This window comes from Camellia sinensis, chromosome 11 (genome assembly GCF_055761805.1).
Source record: "Camellia sinensis isolate YWXY chromosome 11, ASM5576180v1, whole genome shotgun sequence".
Classification (NCBI taxonomy): domain Eukaryota; kingdom Viridiplantae; phylum Streptophyta; class Magnoliopsida; order Ericales; family Theaceae; genus Camellia; species Camellia sinensis.
In genome coordinates, this window is record NC_138971.1 from 127131201 (window position 1) to 127145472 (window position 14272).

Below are 14272 nucleotides of genomic sequence, written 5' to 3' on the forward strand. Positions count from 1 at the left end.
AAAAATTGGCGCTAAAATTCTCGCCCAATCTACATCTCTATATATATACACATAAACACATAATCCTAGTTGATTCACATAAATCTTGCCCAATCCAAGTTGATTTACATAATCCTAGTCGATTCACATAAATACATAATCCCGCCCAATCTACACTATTGAAGATCTCTCTCTCTCTCTCTCTCTCTATATATATATATATATATACACACACACATAAATACATAATCCTAATTGATTCACAATTGTTATTAATCCTTCAATAATCACAGACAGACAGAGAAAGAAAGAAATTGTTGAATCCTTCAACAGTCAGTGATGGTGGTAACTTAAGGTCCCAGAAAGTTCCATGGTAGCATCTTAGCCAAGCCCCGAATCTACATTGACATCAAGTTTAACGACGAGCGGGTCAACTTCTTCAGTTACCAACCCGTTGATGGCATGGGTCGAGGAGGCTCACTGGTCCATGAGCGGACTCAGCTTCAAGCGCCTTCACCGCCAAGACCGCATTGGACGCAACGTCATGAGGCTCCGCACCCAGCACAAGAAATTCCTCAAAAACCGAAGTCGATTCTCTACCAATCTGATTGTCGATCTCGGCAGCGATTCGGACGATAATGAAGATAATAAGGATTCCAGCCCATCGCCGCCTCCGGCACCAATGACAACAAAGCGGTGGAGGTTGTTCACAGCGGTGACCGAAGAGGAAGATGACCATGAGGATGTAGATCTGGAGTTAAAAACTGAGGTGATAAGGTTGGGTTTAAAAAGAGAAAGACACTGGCGAGGAAGCTTGGAGATGATTTTAATCAGGAAGCGATGGAAAGTGGGTTGGAGACGAGTAAGGGAAGTTCGGTGAAGAGTTTAAGTAATGGATCGGAGACGGTGGCGTTGCGAACTCAAAGTCAAAGGACGGAGGAGAGTGATGGTGGCGATAAGGTGGTGAAGGTGGTTGAGGATGTGAAGAAGACGAATTCGAAGGGAAAGAAGTTGAATGAGAGAACAATACTAAATGTATATACTAAAAATTATAATTTAAATATATATTATATTTTTAAATATTTTTAAAATTTTAAAATAAATTTTATACACATTTGTTTTGTAAGGTGTTGCTGTATAGGATTTGGAGTTAAAATAAGTTACTTTTTTTTTGTAGGCTTTTCAAGCCCAAAAAATAAAACTATGGGCCTGTTAACTTGTGGTGTGATGGAATTGTGCTACAATGGCCCAAGTTAACACTTAGCGGGCCCATGCTTAGCATAGGATCTTTTATTTTTTAAAATTGCAACTTTAATGAGAAAAAAAAGAAAAAAAACAACAACAACTAATTACAAGGCCCGCGGTCCGGGGTGGGCTCGGCCCGGTTAGGCCTTGGCCCAAACTTAGCCCGCAATTTTGGGTCTGGGCCATTATTTTGAAATTCGGCCCGACCTATGGGCCCTGTCTATCGGCCCGCTCAAGACCTATTCAAAGCCTGGCCTGAGGCCAGTGTCATTTTTTGTGGAAAAAAATAAAATTTTGGTGAAAAAAATTAAAAAAATGTTCAAAACCTGCCTAAGCCCGAGCCCAGGCCTAGGCCCACTGGGCCGCCCAATGCTCGAATATCCCTTGGGTCTGTGCCTAATTTTTTGACCCGTGAATCGAGCCTACTAGAATTTTGACTGGAGCAAGCGAGGCCCGACATGGGCGGGCCCAAGTCTAGGCCCGGATAAGCCAAGTCGGGCCAAATTTACACTCTGGTGAGAGTTGAGTCCAAATTTTCCATAGTGATTTTTTTTAGAGTAATTTTTTGTATGGTTTAGATTTTTTTTTAAGTGATTATCAATACTATTATATCTTCAACTTAATTATGTTATACCATTAACTTTCATATAATTAAATCTCAAACATTCAAAAAATACTCTAAATGATTTGGACTTGTGAGAATCACTCACTAAACTTATCACAATGTCATCATCTCTTTTTCTACCCCTACCATCCTTAATCCATCACCCACCCTTTTTCATAATCTCTTTTTTTCAATAATTGAGTCTTCGAGTTAATTTGTGCATATTTCGACTAATTTCAAATACTAAATTTAACGACTGGACAAATTTTTAATCTGCCTTTAAAATGACTCTAACTCATAACCATTGATCTTAAAGTAATGCTAAAGACTCCAAAAGTTTTACCAAAATTTCTATCAAATGTCTCACATAAGTGTGAGATTCACATAAGACCCATATGGTGTAGGTTCCATACCCATGTATGATATTTGATAAAAATTTTGATAGAATTTTTAAAATTTCTAACATTTTTCTTGATCTTATCCTGACTCCAAACCTTTTTACACTTCCACCATTTCCCCACTTATTCCTACACTTTGACCTACTCCTCATCCCACTCCAACCAACAACTTCATGGCCCAAACCTTAACAATTAAAACCCCTTCAATCCCTTTCTATCACAACCCCTCACCTCTTTCTCTATTGTTGCAATTTTTGTTGAATGCAATTAATACACTTGTGTTGAATGTAAATGCAGTGTGTGCACGAGTATAAGTGCAAATTATGTAAAGTTGTGCACATTTCTCACTTGCAATGTTCTCATAGGATTATTGATAATGAGGATAAAAACCTTGAAAATTAATCAAAACATCATGTTAACGAAAGTACACAAACTCAAATAGTAAATCTGTGAACGAGCATGTAAATTAACAACACAACTAGTAATCATTCTCTGAATTCATCAATTGCATCTTTGATTCCCCCATTAGGGATAAACAAATTAAACAAATGGTCAAGCAATGGATAAGCACCACTCTCAAGAACAATGAAAATAATGGACTTAATTTAAAAAACCCACACTGACAAAGAAAAGCCTACATAGTAGTATTTTAGATAGTCAAAGAGCATAATATCCACAGAGACTAATTACCGAACACATCAAACACAATCAACTCAACGCCAATCTCGACGAAGTCCTGGTTTTACCAGTAGGAGTAGAAGAACCACTCTCTGTAACACTCTTAGCTTTCTCTTTCTCTCCAACACGCTTCAGCTTCTTTCCCTTCGAATTCGTCTTTTTCACATCCTCAACCACCTTTACCACCTCATCGCCACCATCACTCTCTTCAGTCCTCCGGCTTCAAGTTTGCAACACCACCGTCTTCGATCCATTACTCAAACTTTTCACCAAACTTCCCTTACTCTTCCACAACCCACTCTCCGTCGCTACCCGATCAAAATCATCCCCAAGCTTCCTCACCAGCATCCTCCTCTTTCTAACCCCAAGCTCGTCACCTCCAGCGTCATTTTTCCTCCCTTTAAATTCTTCAACTCCAGATCTACATCGTCACGGTCATTTTCCTCTTTGATCACCGTCGTGAACCGCCTCCGCGCTTTGTCCCCATTGGTGCTAGAGGCGGCGATGGGCTTGAATCCTTGTTATCTTCATCATCGTTTGAATCGCTGCCAAGATCAGCAATTAGATTGGCAGAGAATCGACTTCAATTCTTCAGGAATTTCTTGCGTTGGGCGGGGAGCTTCATGACGTTGCCTTCGATGCGACCTTAGAGGCGAAGGCACTTGAAGCTGAGTCTACCCATGGACCAGTGAGCCTCATCGGCCCACGCTACCAATGGGTCGGTAATCGAAGAAGACGGGTCAACCCACTTGTCGTTGAATTTGATGTCGATGTAGATTCGGGGCCTGGGTAGGCTACTACCGTAGAACTTTTCGGGACCTTGAGTTGCCACCATCACTGATTGTTGAAAGATTCAACAATTTCTCTCTCTCTCTCTCTCTCTCTCTCTCTCTCTCTCCCTCTCTCTCTCTGTGATTGTTAAAGGATTAATAACAATTGTGAATCAACTAGGATTATGTATTTATGTGTATATATATATATATAGAGAGAGAGAGAGAAAGAGAAAGAGAAAGAGATATCTTCAATGGTATATATTGAACGAGATTATGTATTTATGTGAATCAACTAGGATTGAGCGAGATTTATGTGAATCAACTAGGATTATGTATTTATGTGTATATATACATATATATATAGAGAGAGAGAGAGAGAGATCTTCAATGGTGTAGATTGGGCGGGAATTTTGGCGCCAAATTAAGTGCCGTTTTGGCAACTTGTCAAAAAAACTACATTTTGCAGCTCTTTTCAAAAAAAAAATTGGCGCCAAAATTCCCACCCAATCTACACCATTGAAGATCTCTCTCTCTCTCTCTCTCTCTCTCTCTCTTTATATATATATATATACACATAGATACATAATCCTAGTTGATTCACATAAATACATAATCCCGCCCAATCTACACCATTGAAGATCTCTCTCTTTCTATATATATATACACATAAATGCATAATTCACATAAATACATAATCCCGCCCAATCTACACCATTGAAGATCTCTCTCTTTCTATATATATACACATAAATGCATAATTCACATAAATACATAATCCCGCCCAATCTACACCATTGAAGATCTCTCTCTTTCTATATATATACACATAAATACATAATCCTAGTTGATTCACAATTGTTATTAATCCTTCAATAATCACAAACAGACAAACAGAGAGAGAAAGAAATTGTTAAATCCTTCAACAGTTAGTGATTGTGGTAACTCAAGGTCCCGAAAAGTTCTACGGTAGCAACCTACCCAGGCCCGAATCTACACCGATATCAAGTTCAACGACGAGCGGGTCAACCCGCTTTCGTCGGTTACCGGCCCGTTGATGACGTGGGCCGAGGAGGCTCACTAGTCCATGGACAAACTCAATTTCAAGCACCTCCGCCTCTAAGGCCACATCAGAGGCAACGTTACGAAGCTCTGCGCCCAGCGCAAGAAATTCCTCAAAAACCGAAGCCGATTCTCCACCAATTTGATTACCGATCTCGACAGCAATTTGGACAATGATGAAGATAACAAGGATTCAAGCCCATTGCAGCCTCCACCACCGATGGTGACAAAGCGGCAGAGGCGGTTCACGGCGGTGATCGAAGAGGAAGATGATCGTGAAGATGTAGATCTGGAGTTAAAGAATTAAAAGGGAGGGAAAAACAGCGCTGGAGGTGATGAGGTTGGGGTTAGGAAGAGGAAGACGCTGGCGAGGAAGCTTGGGGGTGATTTTGATCGGGCAACGACAGAGTGTGGGTTAGAGAAGAGTAAAGGAAGTTCGGTAAAGAGTTTGAGAAATGGATCGAAGACGGTGGTGTTACGAACTCAAACCTGAAAGACTGAAGAGAGTGGTGGTGGCGATGAGGTGGTGAAGGTGGTTGAGGATATAAATAAGACGAATTTGAAGGGAAAGAAGCTGAATGAGAGAATAATACTAAATGTATATACTAAAAATTATAATTTAAATATATATTATATTTTTATATATTTTAAAAAATTTAAAATAAATTTTATACACATTTGTTTTGGAAGGTGTTGCTATATAGGATTTGGAGTTAAAATTAAGTATTTTTTATAGGCTTTTCATGCCTAAAAACAAAAAACTATGGGCCCGTCAACTTGTGATGTGACGAAATTGTGCTACAACAGCCCAAGTCAACACTTAGCGGGCCCATGCTCAGCATAGGATCTTTTATTTTTTAAAATTGCAACTTTAATGAGAAAGAAAAAGAAAAACAACAACAACAACAACAACAATAACTAATTACATGGCTCGTAGTCCGGGATGGGCCCAGCCTGGCCCAGTTAGGCCCTAGCCAAAACTTAACCCGCAATTTTGGGTCTGGGCCATTATTTTGAAATCCAACCCAACTCGTGGGCCCTATCCATCGGCCCGCTCAAGACTTATTCAAATCCCAGCCCGAGGCCCAATGTCATTTTTGGTGAAAAAAAATTAAAAAATGTTCAAAACCTGCCCAAGCCCGAGCCTAAGCCTAGGCCCACCAGGCCGCCCAATGCTCGAATATCCCTTGGGCCTAGCCCTGTGCCTAATTTTCTAGCCCGTGGACTGGGCCTACCAGAATTTTGATGAGAGCTAGCGAGGCCCGACATGGGCAAGCCTGAGCCTATCTGGACCAAATTTACATTCCTAGTGAGAGTCAAGTCCAAATTTTCTAGAGTGATTTTTTTTAGAGTAATTTTTTGTATGATTTAGATTTTTTTTTTAAGTGATTATCAATACTACCCTCAACTTAATTATGTTATACCGTTAACTTTCATAGAATTAAATCTCAAACATTCAAAAAATACTCTAAATGATTTGGATTTGTGAGAGTCACTTACTAAACTTGTCACAATGTCATCATCTCTTTTTCTACCCCTACCATCCTTAGTCCATCACCCACCCTTTTTCATAACCTTTTTTTTTCAATAATTGAGTCTTCGAATTAATTTGTGCATATTTCGACTAATTCCAAATACTAAATTTAACGACTGGACAAATTTTTTGTCACCTTTTAAAATGAGTCGAACTTATAACCATTGATCTTAGAGCAATGCTAGAGACTCCAAAAGTTTTACTAAAATTTCTATTAAATGTCTCACATGAGTGTGAGATTCACATAGAACCCATATGGTGTAGTTCCCACACCCATGAAAGATATTTGGTAAAAATTTTGATAGAATTTTTAAAATTTCTAACATTTTTCTTGATCTTATCCTGACTCCAAACTTTTTTACACTTTCACCATTTCCCCACTCATTCCCATACTTTGCCATATTCCTTCTCATCCCACTCCAACCAACAACTTCATGACCCAAACCTTAACAATTAAAACTCCTTCAATCCCTTTCTGTCACAACCCCTCACCTCTTTCTCTGTTGTTGCAATTTTTGTTGAATGGAAGTGATACACTTGTGTTGAATGTAAATGCAGTGTGCGCACGGGTATAAGTGCAAATTATGTAAAGTTGTGCACATTTCTCACTTGCAATGTTCTCATAGGATTATTGATAGCGAGGATAAAAACCTTGAAAATTAATCAAAACAACCTTATTTCAACTAAACATATGTCATATTCAATATAAAATAGGTTTCTTTAAAACTTTCGCCTAACTATTTTGACTTGCAAAAAATTCAAAAAAAACATCTTTTTTAAAAGTATGATAAAAATGAAGTATCAACAATAACTAATTTGGAGTTGAAAATTGAATATTAACTATTTTAGCTAAAATTTTAAATTTTTTTTTAATCTCAATTTAGGGTTGATGTTCATGAATGTGATTTATTTTAAAAGGGAAAAAATTTCTCTACGATGCTTTTGTTGATCTCTGTAAAAAATTATATTAATTATTTTTTCTTCTCCTCTGTCCTAAGCTATATTTATTCTTTGCTGAGCTTAAGTGCCTATATGTGGGTTGAGTTTGTGAGGTCACATAAAGTGAGTCTTGATATAGATTTGTGCACAGTTTCTTGTAAGGTCTGTTTGAAGGGTTTCTAGAGGGCCAGGCTGCATATATGCGCCAACCCTTTTAGCTGTTCTTAAATAGGATTGTTGGTGTCTTTTTTTCTTGATTTTGTACAGATAGCCTATGCTGATATGTCAGCAATCTGTGTTTGCTATGGTTACACCTGCTGGAAACTCCTGCTGGAAACATATTCTTTTTTCCTTGGTTTGTTGAACTTTGGAAGCACTGTAACAGGTTGTATGCCTGCTAGAAACGCCTGTGGAGTGAAGAAATTTGCATTTTCCTTACTCCGTTGATATCACGGTGGACAACAAAAGTTGATAGCTGCACAATGCGCCTCAAGAGTGAAGAAAGTTTTTCTTTTCTGTTAGTCGTTATATATTTTTGTAATGATAACTCTTTTGATAGTCCTCTTTTGACCTATTCCTACGGGTTGTGTAGGGTCCTTTTTTATTTTTTTGTTTTGTTTCAAATCTTGGAGCATATGGAATGTGTTCATGGTCCTTATATTGTTGGTATGGGGCTCATGAACATATTCACATATTTAAAATCTGTTTTTGGTTGTTATTGTGATTTACATATATTTGTAAGAAGTCTAGGTTGCTTAATTGAGTGGTTTCAAATTCCAAATCTGGTTAGTTTGCACTTTTTAGGTTTGGTTGTTTTTTAGTTTGTTTGTTTCGTTTGGCCAACCGCTCTTCATGGGTTGGTTTTGTTTGTATAATTTTGTTTAGGTCTGGGGCATGCCCTTGTAGCTGGGTTGGTTTTTTAATTTATGACTTACTCATTCAAAAAAAAAATTTCAATAGATACTTGATTAAATTATATTTTTGTTAATAATAATTATAATTTTAAAAATAAATCATTAATATAAATATATTTTAATCAAGTAAGTATTCAGATTTTATTAATATAAATTTTTTATAAAATTAAAACAAAAATGTTTCATACTCCTTTTTTTTTCACTTTCTTTGACCCCTTCTCTCTCTCATTGGTTAGATTTTTTTTTTTTTTTCTTTTTTTCTGCTCCTCCAATCACCACTCGTCAGGTACTTGTGAAGTTGTGGGGTGATAATTAGAAGGGTCTCTGTCATGACTCAAATTAAAATAATTAACAAGATCTACATGTTAAAGGGCTCCGATCATCAATGTGAACCCCAACAGCACCAGAATCCTCGCCCTTTTTGAAAAACCAAACCAGGCCGCTCTTTCAATCGCTGCTTTTCTCTCTCTCTCTCTCTCTCTCTCTCTCTCTCTAAGATGGAACCTTCAAAAGCTGCAATGACACTATCTCCATCGGAAGGACAGCTTATTCCACATTCAGAAATTGAATCTCAGCTCTCCTCTATGCTCTTTGGTACTCTCTCTCTCTCTCTCTCTCTATATATATATATATATGTAATGTATAATATACACATGATTAGTTAAGCTTAGTTTTGTGATTTTACTTGTTATCGTCCATTCTTCGAAGATTTGATCATCATGTTTTGTAAATTCTTTGTAAATTGCTACAATTTGAATAGACAGAAAACTTATATGGTATCGAAGCCACTCTGAACCGAAACCCTAGAAGCTGTCTCCGAATTGATCACAATTGTCTCTCGGAAATCAGCACTCTGGTTTTATCTCTCTGAGTTGCAGGTCGTGACTCCCTCTTCTTCTCATTCTGTGTTCGTTTGGTTCGAGCGAAGGTCCCGAGTTGTCCTTCGTCTGGTCATCTGGTTCGTCTCTCTGGTTCTCTGCCTCGCTACCTATTCGCGAAAACCCTAGCCTCTGGTTCGTGATCTGTCACTGGAATCGTGAAGTTGAGTCGTCGTCATCGCTGGTTCTCTCCTGCTTCGATTCGTACGGTCGAAGAGCTGTCTGCTGCCCTTCTTCCTCTCGATTGGCTTCGACTTCGACCCTTTGCTCTGTGCCGGCTACTCCAGAGTCGACTTCGCGTATTCTCTCTCTCTCTCTGATTCGAAGTTGACCCACTGTGACATCTCACTTAGGCCTCATTTGGGAACATGCTAATTTAGTAAATTTTTAGCTATTTGGTTAAAATATGAGCTAAAAAAAATTAGTATGTTTGGGATGATTTTTTGACTTTTTACGAAAAGATGTGCAAAAAGTAGAGAGAAAAGAGAATATTTGACTTTTTAGTATGGATTGTTGGCTTTTTAGTTAATTTAGTATTTTTTTAAATTTTTAGTTAAAAGGGAGGGTTCCCAAACGAGGACTTAGTTGTGACTTGGTTATGAAATTACCCAGTTCTCTTTTATTCTTGTTTGGACCAAACAAGAATAGGAATTAGTTTGTATGGCATCATTGTGCATATATGGCATCATTGTGTAAATAGGAATTAGTTTGTATTTTCTTTTTCACAATCATGCCATATATACAAAACATGCCATATATACAATATATTCTCACACAAGTTTGTAAATTTTAATTCATCTTAATTTTTTACTACATATATATATATTTTCAGAGCTAGTAATATGATTTAACTTGTATTTATAAACTTATGTAGTGGTTGGTTCATTGAAATGGAATAAAATAGTCATTCATCAAAATATCTATTACTATGATTGGTTGACTAAAAAAATTAATGAAAAATATATTGCAAATGGAATCGTCATTTATTGTTGTACAAGAATGATCATTTCATTCCATTCCATGTCATTCCTATGAACCAAATGAAGCATTAAAGATCTGTTGTTGAATAATGAATATTGTTTACATAAATTAATTTAGTTTTAAAATGTGCATTTTAGTGAATTTTAGTTGGACAATTTCGATAATTAGGAACACAATATTTCTCAATTCTATCAAATTCATTGGGATTTCATAATACGTTCGTATAGAATTTGGTCTACACTGTTGCAGTACCATACAATTTTGGGTTCTGTATTTATGGTGTTTGGTCTGGCTTAATTTGAGCGGATTATAGCTTTTGGCTTCTAAAAAGCTACTACAGACTGTTTGGTTGAGCTTAAGGCCAACCACTTGAGCTTCTATAAATTTTTTTCTTACATAAAAAAGTCAAAAATCAGAAGTGGCTTGGAGCAGCTTCCGCAACTGGATTATGCGGAGGGGTGTCGAAATTACTTAAATGCGCTTCAATAATTCGAAGTATTACCAAATTGCCACTATATAAACCACAAAATCACTGTTCATTCTCTGAGAGAGAGAGACACAGGCGATTTCCGGCGTATGAACTAGATCCCTCTCTCTCTCTCTCTCTCTCTGACGTTGTTTTCTGGCTGTGCTATGAAACCCATCGCGATCTGAAACCATCGCGAGTGACGATGAACGACATGTGATTGACGACGTGACGATGAAACCCTTCTTCTTCTCCTCTCCGACGTCGCGATCTGAAACCCTTCTTCTCCTCTCCGGCGTCGCGATCGCGATCAACGCTGTCTCTTTCTCTTCGCGATCGCGATCGCGATCAACAACAGGCTTCTCTCTCTCTCTCTTTGCGATCAACGATTGCAGAGGGCTGCTGGAGTGTGGGATGAGGAGGAGAAGAACGGCGTGGTCGACGGTAGCTAGGGCTATCGGCGGTAAGGTTTGGTATTTGTGATGAATTATTAAATTAAAAAAAGTTAACAATTTCTATATTTTAATTAATATTAATTCTAATGAATTAATAATAAATTAAAAAAATTAACAATTTTAATATTATTAGTTAATATTGATTGTAATGGATTAATAATAAATTAAAAAAATTAACAAATTTTATATTATTAGTTAATATTAATTGTAATGGATTAATAATAAATTAAAAAAATTAACAATTTTTATATTATAATTTGTATTATAATGAAAAAAAATAATCACAATTTTTAATTAATTGACATTGTGCATAATGAAAAAATAAATCACAATTTTTATATTTATTGGCATGTAATAAAAAAAAAATGAAGAAAATGAAATAGGTTAACAATTTTTATATCTAATAAGGGTAAAAAGGACATTACATAACAAAAAGTTATTTTACAGCTTATTAAACTAACATTACTCAGCAACTTAAATCTATAATCTAACAGTTATACCAAACAGGTTAACAGCTTCTGATTAAATCTATAATCTATTAAGGTATAAGCTATAATCTATTTTAACAGCTGCACCAAACGCCCCCATTGTCCTATCGATCAGAAAACCTGGCCCTATCATTTTGAGTTTTTGAATTGACAAAACGGGTTTTTGATTGAAGTGGCTGAGTTTGACCTGATTTTGTCAAATGCTAGTAGCATAATTCTATTGTTGTGGCAGTTTACCGGTCCAACACTGTTTCTAAAATATTCTTTCAAAATAGATTATACGTGCTATTCCTGTAATACTATCGATATGTTTGATGGCCAAGTATTTGAATAAACTAAGTATTGCAAGTGCTTTGGAACCCTTTATCTCGTGTTATGTTTAATGAATTTAAATTGTATTAAAGCAGTAATGTGATTCTCACTCAAACTGCTAAATTTAATTTAACTTCCTTACTTTGAGCAAATGCAATTCCAAACCATGAGGATTTTTGTCAAAAGCAAATCTTTTCGTAAAACAGATTCTCAGTGATTATTTTGGTACTCGTTCATTTTGTAAAAATTTAGTTCGTGGATTTTGTTGAAATGTAGGTGAAGATTAGTTGTTTCTAGAAAACTGAGAAAACTTTCTTCATAATATAAGCATTGTTGAACTTCTTGACCTGTTCGTGTTGCGGAGCAAACATCTACTTTGAGGAGAAAGGAATCCTTTCCTTAAGTTAATTCAAGCTGGTACATCATAATCCATAAACAAAAAGAGAAGCTTCAATTTCTAGTTAAAGGCTCTCCATCTCTCTCTTTTCCCATGTCTCTCAAAATTATAGAATTGGACTTACCTTTATAACATATGAATTCGTGATACTATGCTCAAATTTCTTTATATTACTGAAATGTCTGAGTACAACTGATCTTTGATTAAGCATATCTAACCCCTTATTGTCACTTGTACTTCAAAATTTTGTAATATTGAATTTTGCTGAACAGTGCTACAATCTCATCCCCTTCTATAGTTTTTGCTAGGGAATAGCATCCTTGACTGAACCTAGTGAAATTGATAAGTTTCACATGACATCTGTTGAAAGCCCAACACATGCCTGTCATAAATCGTTAACACTCGTTATAATTTCTGCATATTTAATCATGCAAAAAATTTTGACGTCACTAATGCAGTATCTCATCATATGCTTTGCATGCTATTAAATAGTTCTAGTGTACCAATTATGAAAATAGTTTGTTATGAATCATAGACCAGACCCGTGCTAGTCAACATGACAGAGTTGGATTTTCATTATTCTCTGAGGATTTCTTTTAACTTATTCATTTTGTTTCTGTTGGTATAAAACTTGTTTGTTCTTTTACCGAGTGCAGATCTCTCACAGCAGGTGCAAGTAGCAATGGAGAACATGCTTAAGATGACTAAGTGAGTTGATAACCAGTGTGTAGCCTTTTTGGAAAAATTGTTTTGTTAGCCACTAATGCAATACATAATGGAGATGCAGGATAAACTTTTTTCTCAGAATGCTATATCTAGAATTCTTCATTACGTTTTCCTCATAATAAACCTATTGATTTTCCCATATCACAATCACTGTTGTTCTTAGAGATTGAAGGCTTACTTCTAAGTTTATTTATTTTAAAATTTTCAGTACCACAACCTTTTATTTATTGCAGGCCCTTTTAAGTTACTGATGCATCTGTTATCTCTCTCTCTCTCTCTCTCTCTCTCTCTGACACATGCAGACTCACACACACTTTCTTTGTCATTTTGGTGTGTGGAATATTTAAAACCAATATTTTGAGACTGTTCCGTTCACAACAATGTTATCCAACTTATATTTCATTATTGTTTCTTACTTTTTACTTGATGGAAATCTCCACAGTGAAATTGATGAAAACTCCTCTGGAATAATGGAAGAGATAGCAAAGTGCAAAGACAACGCTTTTGAGAGGAAGAAAATTCTCGAGGAACAGAAGGAAAGTTTTCAGAAAGCTGCATTCACTGTTTTAGACCTGCTCAACAAGGATATCAGATAAAAACCGTAAGCTCCACCATTTTCCTATGCTAGGGTTCACTTATTAAATATAAAACTTTCATGACATTGTTAAGAGTTCTGACAAGTACGTCAGTAACTCAAATGCTCTTTATCAATGCTTTTATGGATAAAACAATTGAATACTTTTCAGTTGATATTCGCCCGACTTGGAGCAAGCAAGGATGAGTAATCAGTTTATTGTGACAGAAGGTACATTCTTGCATAGCCATTCGACCCTCGGTGCTGTGTCATCATCTCACCGGTATAGATATTAAATTTGTAGAATTCATTTGAACAGATAGTTACTTCTATTGATTGAGAAATTCTTCAAACCGGTCTATAGCCTTAGTTGAATGAATTCTTCCCTAGTGTGATTTGTACATATTTTGAGTTTTTTGTTTTATAGATGCTGGCTGGATATTCGATGACTTGTCAGATGTTACATATTGCTTGGATCGAAGAAAGTCACAGGTTCCAATGGAAATAGAAACTATATGCAGCATAGCTGTGAGCCTGAGAAATGAAACGATAGTTATATAGCTTGGTTTGTAAATTTGATATGAATTTCTAGAGAGGTAGGAATATCCTCTCTCTCTCTCTCTCTCAACATGAATCAAAGGGATCTTTTATACTCAAATTACTCTTTATCGTCCTGTTTAAATTCATTTTCAAACTTAATAGCATGTAAAAATTTCAAAATACGTTTAGTTTCAAATAACAACTAATAATTCAACGAGGCAAAATAATTTAGGGACGAAAGAAAGATCTATTTGCTTCCGCTTTTATTGTTTAAAATTGAGTTGAAACCACAACAGTGATGATTGACAATCAGGGTTTAGATCATCTCCTGT

General features: G+C 36.3%; 1 protein-coding gene across 2 annotated transcripts; it reads left to right on the top strand.

Moving 5' to 3' along the window:
* The first annotated feature begins 8469 nt into the window (after window positions 1-8469).
* On the top strand, window positions 8470-14058 carry LOC114280837 (polyamine-modulated factor 1-binding protein). 2 transcript variants are annotated; one of them, XR_014344506.1, is made up of 5 exons: window positions 8470-8717; window positions 12757-12808; window positions 13269-13427; window positions 13573-13631; window positions 13828-14058. XR_014344506.1 is itself a non-coding variant. In XM_082894746.1 (4 exons), the coding sequence occupies exons 1-3, from the start codon at window positions 8621-8623 to the stop codon at window positions 13420-13422; spliced, it is 303 nt and encodes a 100-aa protein (XP_082750872.1). In that variant the 5' UTR covers window positions 8470-8620; the 3' UTR covers window positions 13423-13427; window positions 13573-14058. The 2 variants fall into 2 exon arrangements, 1 of the variants encoding a protein (XP_082750872.1); XM_082894746.1 differs by having other exon boundaries at window positions 13573-14058.
* Window positions 14059-14272: the final 214 nt, after the last annotated feature.